This window comes from Opisthorchis viverrini (genome assembly GCF_000715545.1).
Source record: "Opisthorchis viverrini unplaced genomic scaffold opera_v5_181, whole genome shotgun sequence".
Taxonomy (NCBI): Eukaryota; Metazoa; Platyhelminthes; class Trematoda; order Opisthorchiida; family Opisthorchiidae; genus Opisthorchis; species Opisthorchis viverrini.
Genome location: NW_008751840.1, coordinates 779,543 through 794,611, shown reverse-complemented (window position 1 = coordinate 794,611; position 15,069 = coordinate 779,543). Strand labels below are relative to the sequence as shown.

The 15,069-nt window shown below is 43.4% G+C and overlaps 1 protein-coding gene across 1 annotated transcript in view; it reads right to left on the bottom strand.

Moving 5' to 3' along the window:
* Nucleotides 1-450: 450 nt before the first annotated feature.
* Nucleotides 451-15,069, bottom strand: part of T265_07748 (hypothetical protein) — a gene marked incomplete at both ends in the record, with an annotated part of 48,222 nt that continues 33,603 nt past the window's right edge. The window contains 5 exons of the mRNA XM_009173347.1: nt 451-1,826; nt 4,210-4,363; nt 5,648-5,777; nt 7,685-7,813; nt 14,887-15,050. Of these exons, the coding sequence (XP_009171611.1) occupies nt 1,639-1,826; nt 4,210-4,363; nt 5,648-5,777; nt 7,685-7,813; nt 14,887-15,050 (765 nt within the window). The remainder of the gene's footprint in view (nt 1,827-4,209; nt 4,364-5,647; nt 5,778-7,684; nt 7,814-14,886; nt 15,051-15,069) is intronic.

Genomic DNA, 15,069 nt, shown 5'->3' with positions numbered 1-15,069 from the left:
AACCTTACACAAAGCGTGCATATAGACCTGCAAAATACTGACATGAGTGCCTCCCTTACACCTCCCAACTCTTCGGAGGAACTGTGTAAGCAAAATGTCCAGTTCACATTTCTTCGAAATCTGGAAGTAGCAAGTAGTTCAGTTACGTGGTCAGTACGCCATGAGGTGAAATACTATATATATATATATAGTTTTTAACAGTTCAAGTAGCATACACCTGTTTCACAGTTCAGGCGCGCAAAATCGCGTTTGGGGAAGTACTAGCGAAATATGCAAGGCTGACTCATAAACCTATCCATTCGTCCATTACTAACAACATTTCACTCGCGGTTTGACCACGTGAAACCAGCAGGAAACTGCTTTGATAACAGGCAATTTGTTGCGGCCTGTGGTTAAATGATAATGCCCAACCAGAAGTGGCGCGATGAACAGCGCAGATAAAAGAGTGTGGATTTTGTCGGAATGAGTCACATGTATGCTGGAAGATGCTGTGTAGAATAACGCTAAAAGAACCAATTTAAAGTAAAAAGAAAAAGAGCTTCACGTCCTAGAAGAATTCACATGGAGAGGAAAAAACCAATCCATTGTGGGTCAAACTGGTGTTCGAGAAAAAGCCGAAATATGCATTTTATACGCCACAAAACATCCGATCACTCTGTATCACAAAAGGCTGAATGAGACGAACGGCGGACTGACTGCCGCTGTTTGCACACATGCATTGCGTAGTCGGAGTGAACGAATGTTGCATCACATAACACTGAAGGCATTAGGGACAGTGGCAGCTCGGCTGTTGAACTGTTCGACCAAAACAAAGGTAGAAAAATGGCGAAAGAACAGAGGAACACACAAAAAATTACAGTCTCGTTGAGAGCAGTCAGTACAGAGAAGACAGGAACTCGACGTGCACAAGGAAGCGATTCATTGATTGGAGAGAAATGGTGATTAGGGTTTCTGTTGTCAGTACTATCCACTTTTGTGTACAGCACACATATGCTGCAGTTCGACAAAAAAGAAGACCATTTACATTGGAAACCGTGCTACTCAAAGTGTCCTCGCATGAGAAAACACAAATTAGACGCGTTGTACAGATACTTTTGCGAAAACTAGCTTGCGATTACATTACTGGTAGTAGCCGATACGGTAGGGTAAAATTTTGATCACCTTAAACAAACGCATATCAAACACGGAAATTAGGCATCGGGATACGTGTCTGCTGTCTCACTCCTGAAGTGCAGGACCCATAAGCTTGTAGATATTTCGGCAGACTCTGGGAACAAACGACTGATGTTCCGAAAAAGAATGACAGTGTGAAACAAAATACAAACCAACAGTATGGTGAAGTTTGGAATCAAGCAAATTCACTTCACGAAACCGCTGGTGAGTGGCAAAGGGAAGCTGCATTCGGATATGAACACGAACGATACGCAAAACAAACACATTATGCTGTATTCATTCGCGTTTCCAACGGATCCCAATCTTTTCGGAACTAGCCGCGAAAGTTCGAACAGAAGGGACATAGCGGTTGTTAATGAACAAACACTAATCCATTGCAGTACACTGAAGTCGCTCGGCCAAAAAGCATAAAACGAAAGTGATTGTTTTGTTGCATGATACTTGTGGGTCTTGTCGGAAGGTAAACTAATAAAGTCCACAATTTCGCAGGTTATTGGCGATTATCACATCTGTCACAGCATCGAATACAAACTGGATATTGTTTGTGTCAGTTGCACATGTTTGGTGACAGTAGATCTCCTTGTTAGGGGAACGGTTCTTTGCCTCAAACGAAGCTTGGATGTATATTGCTGCCTCTTCGTACGTCTGTTTGCCTGACAAAACAGAAAATAGAGGAAGAGGGGCCAATATGATGAACTACAGATCTAACATTTGGAGAAGTCCGTTGATGGGATAAAAGAATGAGTCTCCGGCAATAAAATGATCGGTGGTGTATTGGGCCAAACGTACAGTTCGTAACAGAATCACTGCTATGTCATTAGTAAAAGTCAACACCAGAGAGGGCGATGCCCTCTGCCTTCATACGTGATCTGCTGCAGTAATGGTACGTATACCTTTTCAAAAACACAAATGCCTGTAGTTTCAAAAAACAACCGTAACCCTGTTTAATACTCACTTCTAATCCACTTTGCTGGACATCTCGAAATTGTGGATATTTTGTAGTATATATTATTATATTGTATAGTATATTGTATCAGTACTGTCATTATGTCATCATCGTTACTGTATTATATGCTATATACCTTACGTCACGAATACTTTCTGAGACACCGGTCGGGCAACTACTAGGGTCCCGTGACTTTATGCAGCTTGGAGATATAGTTCACCAAGTTCCACGACCGAAACGTCACAATGTATCTGCTGCTTATTTGAGCATCTCCGTAAGTAGAAAATTGTTTCTCATCGACCTTGACTTGCTTTGAGTCCTATTCGTCTGACTCGCGAGCACAATCAACCAGCGAACACTGTGTTTATTACACTGAAGTGCAACCGGCTGGGTCAATGAGTACCACTTGTGCTCAGTAAAACTCATGACCTATACTCGATTGGATCAGTGAACGCAACAGGATGCTTCATCAATTCGGTGGGCAACAAATCAAAAAGAGTTGTTCGGTGAAAACAGACATTCCCCGGGCTGAATCTCTAAGCACTTGCATTCGTTCTTTCCTCCCATATGACGTCAGATTGTTTATAACTAACTTGAGGAGGCAAACAGTATTCCTTTTAATGGGGTATCTCTTCTACAACAACCTTGTGAGAATTGCAGCCTCAAATGTCTGGAGAAGTCCCAAGCGTATTTTGCATAGTTAGACACATTGTCAACAAGAAAGATTGCATATGCTTACCATTGTTCGGTGTAATGTAACAATGGTGCTACTTCTAGCAAACAGATTGGGGGGTGTAAAACAAGCCAAAAATCGATTTCAAGGGGGCACTTTTGTATGTCGGCTTTGAGAGCACATAAAAAGCACGGTACTCAAATTTAGTGTCCACTCTCACTTCATAGATATCTGTTTGACTGTGATTTTAAATTTGATCGCCTACTCATGGCTCTTTTCCAAAAGCAAACGGTATGGGTTTGGAAACGTCTTGTCTGACTTCAGGCGGCACATTCGTACACTATTGGTCTCACCAGACGACGTGTGAGCGAATGCACGACGCCATCGAAAAATTTACAGTCGACACGATCAAATGCGCTGATAGCTTGTTCGTGCTCGGTGATAGTCGAAAATGAAGATGGCCTATGCTTTTCTCCCTAGAAGAACCACAGTAAGTCCCGGTGTTTCGGTCATACATATCCTGGAGTAATGTTCACTCCTACAGAGGATTATTGCAGAGTGATAAGTTTTGTAGGTTTTCGTCAATGTGTTCCGTGAGTGATCGTTTGACCCGAGAAAGCAGTCACTAGGAGGCAGATAAAGTGCCACGAACATACATTGAGGAAGAATTCTGATGCAAACTATGAAGTATAATGCTTTTCTTTAACGTTATTTCATGACACAGTGACAACTCCTCACAAGACATAATTCTCCTGAGAGCTGCACATGTCTTCAGTCATTTAAGTCAACTGACTCAAATATCGATTTTCCTTACCGATGAGTAATGGCACGTTCCAACAAATTGATCAGACCCTATTCACGTGACTGCCTCCTTAGGATTGAAGACAGATTATACTGGAGTTCTCTTGCCAGCTTTTGGGAAATTAGTACTGAACTTCCAGTTCGAGTCACACGCAGTCATCGCTTTCTACCGTGTTCTCAAAAGACAGTTGCTTTAAACAAGATGTTCTGTTTGAATCTTGGATGCCCCTATAAGTGAGGGAATTTTTAATGAAATAACGTTAGTGTAATCACTGCGAGATATCTCGTAATAGTGGTCTTGCTGTACGGAAGCTGGATAAATGTTACCGATGTTTCGCTTTCGCATCTTTTGGTTCGGGGAAACGGAACCTTACCGCCTAGAAAATGACACCCACACAACTTCTATGCACGTAGTGATGAACTTACTTTTTATTAGGGGATGCAACAGTATAGCATGTTGAATAATGTCGTATTCTAAGCTTGCTTACTATCTTTTCGACTGTAACCGAAATAAGTCACGGAATAAATACAAGTCGCTTCTCGAACAAAGTGGCCTTTCGTTTAAACATAAACATGAATGTAAGTACTCCAAAAAGACTACGTTTGCATATCCCACCTGGATATTCCGGGAAGCATATGGTCAGCGGAGACCGTTTGATTTTCTCTTCAAACAGATCCTTCTTGTTCAAGAAAAGAATGATGCTGGTGTCTGTGAACCACTTGTTGTTACAAATAGAGTCGAACAGTTTCAAGGACTCTTGCATGCGGTTCTGTATTGACAGAAAGAGGTAAACTGCATTAGTTCTTTCAGTGAGGCCCATAGGTTAAGAGGATTTGACTTTAAGGTTGGTAACCTTCAAAATAAGCGTACGACCATGAAAAACCAATCAACTGAAAAGTTTCACATATTAACTTTCATTCATCTATCTGACGTAGAAAATGCAACCACTAACAAATATATTTATCAGTCTAATGCCCCGCAGAAGAGTTATAATACGGGAAACGCCTGAGTCAGAGGAGAGTAGTGTTTTGGACAAGAGTTCCTGAACGAAACATCCCGGAAATCCGAAAGAGAACTCAGTTTCTTAGCTGCATCACGTAAGCTCGTGGCAGTCGGTAGGTCACCTATTGATCACTTTGTCTGGACATTTGATAACTGAAATGCACTCGTTTTTAGTACAATTATTCTAGTCCGTAAAAAGGATATTCTGCACCAGTTTAAGGTCAACAATAACTTTCCCATTATTGCAACGCTCATTTGCATATTATCTACAGTGGCCAATCACAACGCCCTCGTTTATTTTCCGAGTGCCGATAGCTGACTGTGTCTCATCACAAGGTCTGGGCAAAGAATTTATCCTCTCGCCTAATGTGGAACTTTTGCTTGAAAGCAAGGTCATACTGAGAAAAAAACAGACTATTGACCACCGATTGTTGATATACACTAACTCAATAAGGCTCAGGTTCGCTAAGTACAAATGCTTACTAACCAACTGACTACAGAGGAAAAAACAGGAAAGCAACTGTGCACGGCGCTAACTGATGGTTAACTCTGGAGGAGGATAGGAGCTGTGCGGAAATTCATGTATTCTGATGAACCGCCGGTATCGCAACCAAGAAGAAACTGATTGCGTGGAGCATAGTAAACCCCCTGGGTAGCCTTCAGAAAACAGAAGCGAATTTTTACACGTCGAAATTTCAGCATTCGTTACGCAAATGAATTGCGGGACTACTAAGACACCAATCGGTTCGGAATAAGCCAGTCGGCTCTCATGTTTGACTGCGCCAAACCTCTTGAAGGGATCGGGTGTAAATAGGAATGGGGTGAGAGCAAGGTGACCGCAATTACTGTAAATCTGCTGTTACGAGTGAATGGTCCTGGTGGTTACAGACGCAACATGAGGGGATCGGTCATTATGATGGGCTTGCAAAAGGTGATTGAGTTGGCCACGCCTATGCCGATGTAATGGTATGTATATGGATTTATATGTATGTATATGAATATGCATGCGATTGGGATGAAAAAATAGTAATACAATGGCCGACCTACTTACCGTGGTCTCATCTTCATGTAGAACTTGGTCATACTCGCTCATAGCAACACAAAATATGATGGCTGTCACATCTTCAAAACAGTGGATCCACTTTTTCCGTTCTGACCGCTGACCGCCCACATCAAACAACCTACAAAGGAGTATGAAACCGCGCTACCATAACGATACGGATTAAAACGTAAGAAACTGCGCCAGTCCCCTAGCTGAATCGCCGGTATCATTATTCAAATGGAATTTATGTGGTACTGAAAACAAGCTTATCTTGAATCAAACGGAAAATCCGCCCACAATTTAGATGGCTGCATTATCACTTTGATGGTCATTCGGCTGGACGATAATAGCATGGTAGTGGGTGCTCGGTATCTGGATTTTCATTAGATTCCCTTCATTTGCCGTTGGGTTCGCGCCATTTGACGAAGCGTTTTTCCAAACGCTATAGAAGTGTGATGGGTCTAGATGCACAGTATCACATATAAAAACAGTTTGCATTCTGTGTCTGGACGAGGATGGATAGCCAAGAATGAATCTTAGATAGTCGTGGAACTAAGTACACTCTGGGGAGTATTCTGATAGTTACGTTAGTGTATGTAGGCAAACCTATGGCGTAATACTACCTACTTTACTTATTTCTGGTCACCAGGCACCTTTCTCAAACAGTAACTGAAGAGGAAACAGCGCTTGGATAAGCAAGACCTTTTGTTTCGTAGATAACTCCCCCCTCTTGGAGGATATACAACAAAATTTTAGCGTGAATTTCACGGTCAGTTGTTCCTGAAGTCATTCAGTAATCCAGTATCATTGACACCGAAACGCTCAGAATTTTTCTAGTGCACTGAATACTACAACTGGTTCGCAAGTAACTGTACCCATGACAAAACGGGATGCATATTCAGGACACAGCAAATTGGTTTATCCCGAATGCCATTCAGATAATCCTGAACAGGTCATCAAAAAATAAAATCGTTGTGTTTTCTATAGAGGAGAATGTCGGTAGCTCAGGTAGCGTAGATGGTCGTATGCCAAATTTGGCATACGGAGACACGCGACACGGAAGAGAATTTCTGGAGGCATAGTACTCTACGGCAGGTTCAGTCAACCGGTGCATCGAACTGGATCCAATTTACGCACCTCTACGTGTGAGAGATCAACATCGCCACCGAAACACCCAAGGAGGACCGAATAATGGATTAACAAACGAAGAAACAAGGAACTCCTCGGAGTTAAATCAATAAAGGTCACAACGGAACTCGGAAGGACAAAGGTCACTCCAACACCGATCAGACTACGACGGCGAGGGATGACAAGTTCAAAGGTCACGTGAGCATCGGCGAATGAGGACACGGGATAAAAGAACAACCAGTGGAACCGCCCGACAGAATAACTAATCGCGGTCAAAGGTCATCCCCGGCTACCAGCACGTATATCAACACACACGTAACACTACTGAACGCACAAACACTAACCCACCGCTACACATAGCTACGCACCGATGATGTCACCTCGATTAGTGATGAAACGTTTGCAGCCAAATTGCCAAGCTCAGCGAACAAGCCAACGAACAAAATCGTTGTGTGCATGTCCATAATGAAAATAAGAGTAACCTTGACAGTGGCCACATATTGAGCAGTTTTTCTCCTTTGTCGATCACACCAAGACCGGTCAGTATATGGACAAATACACCCTTTTGCACATCAATTTCGTTTTGATGGGAGACTCACCTGGAACCCAGCTGAATCACTCGTTTATGGTGCTTTTAAGGCTGACGGAAACTCGGGGACTGCACCTACCTGATGAACTGACAAAGAGTTTTCACAACTTTACGAAAAGCTTATTACGGTCAGTTTATCCTTCATTGGCGCAAAAGATGGCTGAATAGCGCATCAACCAATGACACACAAGTACATTTGCAGAAGTCAGAGATTACGTTCCCTTCCAAGATAATTTGTGATGTGGACGGTTGATGTTCACGGAATGACAACTACCTTTCCTGTCCAGCTTAGTTTGAGCAACAAAAACAATCAGGCATGACACTCTTACTTGAAGTTCATATTCTTAAACTGGAAATGTACTTCCACTATGCCGGTTGTTTTGATACGAGTTCGGAGAATATCCTGCTCGGTCGGCATGTAGTCCTTTGCTCCCAAGCGATCCAAGTCATCCAGGAAACTACGGAGTTCAACAGAACGGTCAGATCGTTAGAGGCATGAGACTAATCAGCAGAAAATCAGTGTGACATTTGAGTATGATCTATCTAAACTAGGCCTTGTCAGCCTTTGGGCTGAGTTGTGTTGTGATCTACAGGAAAACAGTTCTAATAGAATCGTCCCATCTACGATGAACCACAACGAGTTCCAAGGAACCCATCCAGCAGGGATCAGCTTTGATCGCTCGTTTCAAGTGTCGTTTTCAACAAAAATCGTATTGGAACTTGAATTAACCTTCGAATGAATCACAGGTTTTATGTAGTACTTGGTACTGTAATACACGAGAATCCAATGCAAAAGAGTGGTATCACGGCTTTTATTGCGCGAGCAAATTGCGTCTGGACGACAGGTGGAATGGTCATTACGGGAAGTGAAAAGTGAGCAAGAGTACTTTACAAAACATATTATACATGTTAGGTGGCATCCGATAGTTATTTGCTTACAAACAGCAGCTGGACGTCTGTACAAAATTACAATAGCACAAACTTCTGGTGAACCTGCCGGAATAAGATCGGAAGGCAGACTCGTAGAGCACTTTGGCCGCCATCAACTGACCCAAGCAAGATGGAGCTACAATTAACAATAGGACCGCGTCAACCAATGAGCTGATGTGCCGTTACTCGATTCCTTTACATTTCATTAAAATATGGTACCTTTCCGTCACATTATTACGCAATCAGATTCACCTAGGATTTCCAAAGATGGACATTTCCGGCGTTATGGATACAAAAATCAATAATGGTGTATTTGTGGCATTGTTCCACTGTTAGGAATCAGACCGGTCTTATCTCAAGCTACCAGTCGAAACTCCAGCAGTAAGCCGCGACGGCACCGGCGTCGCCCAAATCCAACTTCTCTCACGCAGATAAGCCTACAGGTTGAGCTGCTGGATGGTAATACGTACGTTGCGAGTCGCCTACGAATGTCAGACTATCAAGGCACACTGATTCCGGAAACGTTCTACACTTAAATGCCAGCCTTTTTCCAGATATCTGTGTCCAGCGCCAGGTTGTCCCATTGTCTGAACTGTAAGTTAATGCCTGAAATTACTTGCAGTTTATGTCTAGGTTGTAGCTTTGTTCTTCCTCGGCCTCACAGACCATTATTCAGCTGCCCATTTGACAGCTGTTTGTTTCAAACTGCCCAACTTGCACCAATGGTTGTGGATTAAAAGCCTTCAACTGCGCATATGTTTTGTAATCTAAGAAGATTGGGTTGTTGGGGTCCGATCCGACAAATAAGCATAGTATCTTAGGTAAACTGCAGATGAAACTGATCGAGGATTCGGATAACAGCATGAAACCGTAGGATGTACGATAACATGGTATACCGCGATTTTTGTGTGGATGCTCTGAATGTGTCCCTTGTCGATTATGTGGTCGGTGGTTATAGTGCTGTTCAGATGGCAAAATTGTGAGCAGTAAGGTTTCCTATCAACATTCATCTACAAGTTTGCCAGATTCGGATTACCAATGGGCACACTGTTCACTATTCATATATCTCCGTTCCCTAAATCAATGTTCAGTTACATCTTGTGAATGTGGTATGAGTGCGAAAAGCAACCAAGCTGACGAGGAGCGTGCTCGTGAGATCGCTACTAACCTTAAAATTTCGGATTAGACTTCTACGCATATTCCTCCCGTCACTTGCAGGTCCAGGTATTGCAGCCTATCTTGGCACATTTGGCCCGAGAATAGTTTTTTTCAAAATACTCTATAAAGGCTAATCCTATGGTTTATCTTGTAGCAAAACGGAAGTGCTAATGCTTTGAAAATGCAAGTCGCTGCCTCAGGAATCGCTATAGCAAACAGATCGAAACTTCGTATCTTCTTTCGTGACGACATTCTGGGTTTGGTAGGGCTTCGAAACCTGCTTGGGGGGGCTGCAGGCCAATTCTTTACATTCTTCTTCATTCAGAAACTTACGTGATAACAACCCTTTCATGATTCAACGAAAGAAGTCAACAGTTCGTCTAGCTTCAGCAGCCAAATTTGGGCGTCGGTTATTTCCAAAGATTATTAATCGTTCCTCGTAGTTTGCAAACTGCATTGAAAGTCTAAGTTAACTGAAGTATGCTACAGTCCAAATAATAATCTTCTATAGAAGTGTAATCGACAATGTTAGTCGACTTCTGCCGGTGCTGTGAGGGATGCTGAAAGTTCGTTTTCACTTTCTGACTCTAGACGAAAGTCGTAAGTAGCTATCCATCACTCAGTTGGACAGCTTGTATCGATTTTGTCGGCTATGGTTGTCCGTGTGCGCTCATCACAAAGTAAACACTTCGTTAGTTTTAACCCCGCAAAGGGGCTGCACAATGGATTTTTGATGCCTGATTTGGTCGAACCGGTTTGCCAATTCGACCCAGTAACGGAAAGACTGAACTCATCAGTTTCCATTAGTCGGCGCCCTTTACAGATGTGGGGGAGAGGCGATGTTGTTACACGTCATTACCATCAATCATCAAAGAAAGGAACATCAGTGTTGACAGTGATGCTTCACAGACGTAACACAGATGACTGGGATTGGCCAGAAGACAAGTAAGGCGAGGGACCATATAATTATGACGCATTTGTCACTCTGTTAACTGGTTAGACTAATTTAGGTGTTTTCAGACTCACCGGAATGAATTGATGTGATTACGGTCTATGAGAACCATGAAATATAACACCGTCTTAATAAATCATACCAAGTTCCGAACAGGCGATCAGTGTGAACACCCAAACAAAACAATGAGAGTTAGTTCACATCTGATACTAGCACCCATTGTTTGCTTTAGGCGATGCCCCGTTGGTGTATGTGACCGTGAACCTAACTGCCCTAACAGGAAAACGGATCACACCCACGTAGTTGTTATTTGGTTGTTCTGTTGGCAACGAAAACAGAACAAAACAGAAGTTGAAAATTTGATCAAAGCCGAGGTCACTGGTTTAAAAGTCACACGGTAGGTTGAGATTTTGCTGCAGCATATGCACATTGTCAAAGTTGACCTGACGGTCTTCCGCTAAGGCATGGGTTGCAATTGCTGAGTCAAGCCCCGATTTGTTTAACTCGTCCGCCTTTGTTGAGGCGGCCCGAGGATGTCGTTTATGTTCATTGCATCCTATCTCTAATTGTTTGCTAGTTTGCCAATGTAAACAAGGTCATGATCGGTAACACCAATCTTGCAGACATTATTGGTATATTCATCGGGATAAGTGGGTCTTTCCTGAGAACTAGTTATCAGTTTTCGTGTTATCCGGTTGGAATGTGGTGCGGATGTTAAACCCGGAGAGTGCACAACGCCTGCTTCCAGCTATGTGCTCCCGGTACGGAACCCGCACTGTGTCATTTGGTTCAGCACTCGGTCTGGCTGCGGTGTCTGGGTGGCTGAAAAGATGTGCGGTGAAACTGAGACCACTGTTCTTCAGTGTTTGGTTAATATGGATACACTTATTTTCAGGAAAGGGTGCATCACTACATAACTTATTCGCTCGTTGAGCCAGCATGTGAATTATCGCTCTCTTCATACTCAACGGATGGACGGAGTTAAAGTTTATGTAGCACTCTGGTTTGGTTTGCGGTGAACCGTGGTGAACTGTGATCAGGATTCGAACAGAATTTACAGTTAAGGAAAGCAATCGTTCTGTTAGGTGTCTCGGGTTTTACAGTGGAGCAAACGGAGTTACGCAAGGTGTTGGGATATGAGACGAGCTGATTTACCTAGAATGTCTTCATGAAATGTGTAATTTTATCCTTGATAGAGGCCACTCTCGATGGTCCAAACGACGTACAGTTTCATTTAGTATATCTGCAGTATAGTCAACATCATCTTCACTAAAGTTGAAACAACTGAAAAACGTACGGGTTTTTCCTCCGTATGAAACTTTTTCCTCGTCATTCTACAGCGATGTACCGACCTAGATGGGGATGACCATAGAACTGAACTTAATGAGTTTCATAATGAGCTGTACACCGCGACGTCCAGTGCATTTTGCGGTCACGTGTTCATATCAAAGTTGTTGTGTGACTCGACCTAAAATTTTCACATTGTCGCGGTCATAAGATTTGAGTGCTTAAATGACCCCGCGAGCTAAATTGGCTGGATTTCAGTTTCTTAGGTTCAACTAAGCCGGGATGGCCAACGAGGATTAGTTTGACGGAGAAAAGCGAGACCCGGTACGGTGAGGAATAGTATTACGAGTATGTCCGGGAATAAATCCGTAAGGTTAGCTGCGATATGAATCTGAACACAGTAGTGTTTCCGCAATCACTTCCATACTTAAGGAAGCAGTGGTGCTTTCTCCACCCACCAACCCTCAAGAATGGCGAATAGGCTAAGGGTGGTCCGCACACTACGATAGCCCAGCGGTTGAGTGTGACAGCCAGAAAATTGTCCAATCCGTTCAAAAAATGAACCTTGCCCTGGGCCTGACGTTGCCCTAAATGCACCTAATGTGCTGAGCAGAATGAAGAGCCAATAATCTGCATTCCTGAACCCTTGGGCCAGGCCAACTCCCTGCAGTCAAGCGGTTCAGACTATTGGATCACTGACTCTGAGAATGGTCCTTCAAGATAACTCTAACAGCATTTGGCAAGCTGTTCATCTTCTGAGCCAGCTACAGGAAAATTCCCCAAACAAAATGCTTCGTCCTCCGACTACCTTGTGCATCATGCTTTTGAGCCAAAGGCTCAGGGTGAAGTAGCACAACCAAACACACTCCATCGGCCTGAGTAAACAGGAAGCATCATTCGCTCTACATTCGTCGACGCTTCTCCACATGTCCCTCAACTAATTCGTCCTGATTCATTTAGACATGAACCAATTAGCCGTCGCTCTGTATTGAAGCTTCTCCCCGATGAAATAAGGTGAAATAAAAACTCAATAAATTCGGAGGATTTGTTTCACATCGCGGCTTTCAATGTCCCTGCTGTGTCGATCAGGAAGCAGGTCTTTCTTGCTCAGAACTTATTATTTTCTGATCGATGAACTCGTAACAGGACCCCAGTTCACCTCAAGGCTCTCGGAGGAACCCAGATTTCTCTCACTTTACTCTTCGGGTGTCTGGCAATCCCGATGCAAATAATCGTGTTATCGACAGCGTGGGAGTTGTGTCTAGCCCCACGGACAAGGGCATTTACTGGACTGGATTCCAGCCGATAAGTCATATATTGAGGCGTTTCATAACGAGATAAACGTCCAAGGTACCCTGTTATGGTTCAAATATAATTTCTGAAACGCGTGTTTTCCATCAACCAGTTCTCTGAGACACGAAGTTCTGTCAGGAAAAGTAAATGATAGCGGGAGAACGCGTTGTTCAGATTTCCAGTATACTGTTTGCGATCTAGCAAGTGACGGAAAGGTAGAGAAAAGGGTTCGTCCACAAATATCAAGTGTAAGCTTGATATTTCGAAATCGTGTTTTGGACAATAATCACATTGGTGCGCACAAAATGCACTGCTAAGCCTGGTATCGTATTGTTCCCAATTTTTAGGCGACACCATATCTGTATTCTAAACCAAATGTAATCTGTCATGTTTCCGTATTTGCTGGGTGACCTAGATACGTATAATCATGTTATTCGGAAGGCGAAGCTATCTGTAATCGAACCGATCTCAACCCACCATGTGAAGCTTATGGCATCAGACCGCGACCAAAAATCTCTACAGCGTTGCACCAGCAACGACTGCTCCGTTTGATTGACGAAGACCGAAACTACGACACGAAGGTAAGACTCGAGCGAGTTTAAAGAACATTAATTTTGAATCAATAGGAAAAGATTTAGAACTGATTGAGAAGTCATCGTTTAAGAAGGGCTTGGTAAACAATAGCATTATTACGTGAAAACGGACCAACTTCTCCACCGGAATACTCAAGGAGAGCCGAATATCAAATTCATAAACCAAGAAACAAGGAACTCCCCGAAGTCGGATCAACAAAGGTCACATGCCGGAACCCAGGGGGTCAATTACAGCGGCCACTCCATTACCGATCAGAGTATGAGGCAGAGAAGACCAAGCCCAAAGGTCACGCGGTCATCGATCAATCAGGACACAGGATAACAGAGCAACCAATGGAACCGCCCGGCCGAGCAACTAATCGTGATCGAAGGTCAGCCCCGGTTAGCAGCACGTTAATTAACACATACACATACAACACAAGCCAATTGGCTTGCAAGCCAATTGCCAAGCTCGGCGAACAGATCAACAGCCATCTGATCAACAACCAATAAACTCACCCGAGCTACCAATATTTCACCACATTACCAACTAGTTCGGGCGTTCCACGCTCAAAACAGCCCGTCGATGGGAGACTTTCGCCTGCCGACAAGCCTCCACACGACAACAGTTCTACTTCCTCCATGCAAGCCAACTGCCAAGCTCGGCGAACAGATCAACAGCCATCTGATCAACAACCAATAAACTCACCCGAGCTACCAATATTTCACCACATTACCACACACACAACACTAATCAACGCACAAGCGCCGACCCATCAATACGCCCCCTAACAACGCACTGATGATGTCACCTCGATTGGTGGTGAAATGTCTGCAATCAAGTGGCCAAGCTAAGCGAACAAACCAACGACCACTTTGATGACTGTTAACACTTCTAACGGTGTGGACAAGAACATGTTCATGAATCATAAATAGTATATACAAGCAACTGAGTGAGCTACATTTCTCTACTACACAATTTCCGAGAGCTTAACAACGCACGATGTCACCTCGATTGGTGGTGAAATGTCTGCAATCAAGTGGCCAAGCTAAGCGAACAAACCAACGACCACTTTGATGACTGTTAACACTTCTAACGGTGTGGACAAGAACATGTTCATGAATCATAAATAGTATATACAAGCAACTGAGTGAGCTACATTTCTCTACTACACAATTTCCGAGAGCTTCGATGAACTGCTCAAAATTCAAATACATCAATCTATTCAGAAGTGATAAATAGGACGCCTGCACTGTGGGTTGACGTAGTAACGGTGAGGGCCACTGAGATATGTAATTTACTAAGAGATGCAAACGCGACTCTGTAATTCAAACTCACTATTTGGCAGAGTCATTCAGCTGATATTCATTCGATCGCGAGAAACATTCTTGTACTCCAGAGTCAGCCCACAGACGTTTCATTGCCTCTAACAACTCTTCCGAAAACGGCTTCGTGTCTTCCATCGCCTGAATCACATCACAAACGATTCGAGCGTCTTCGGCCTAAAGCAAATAAAAGGAA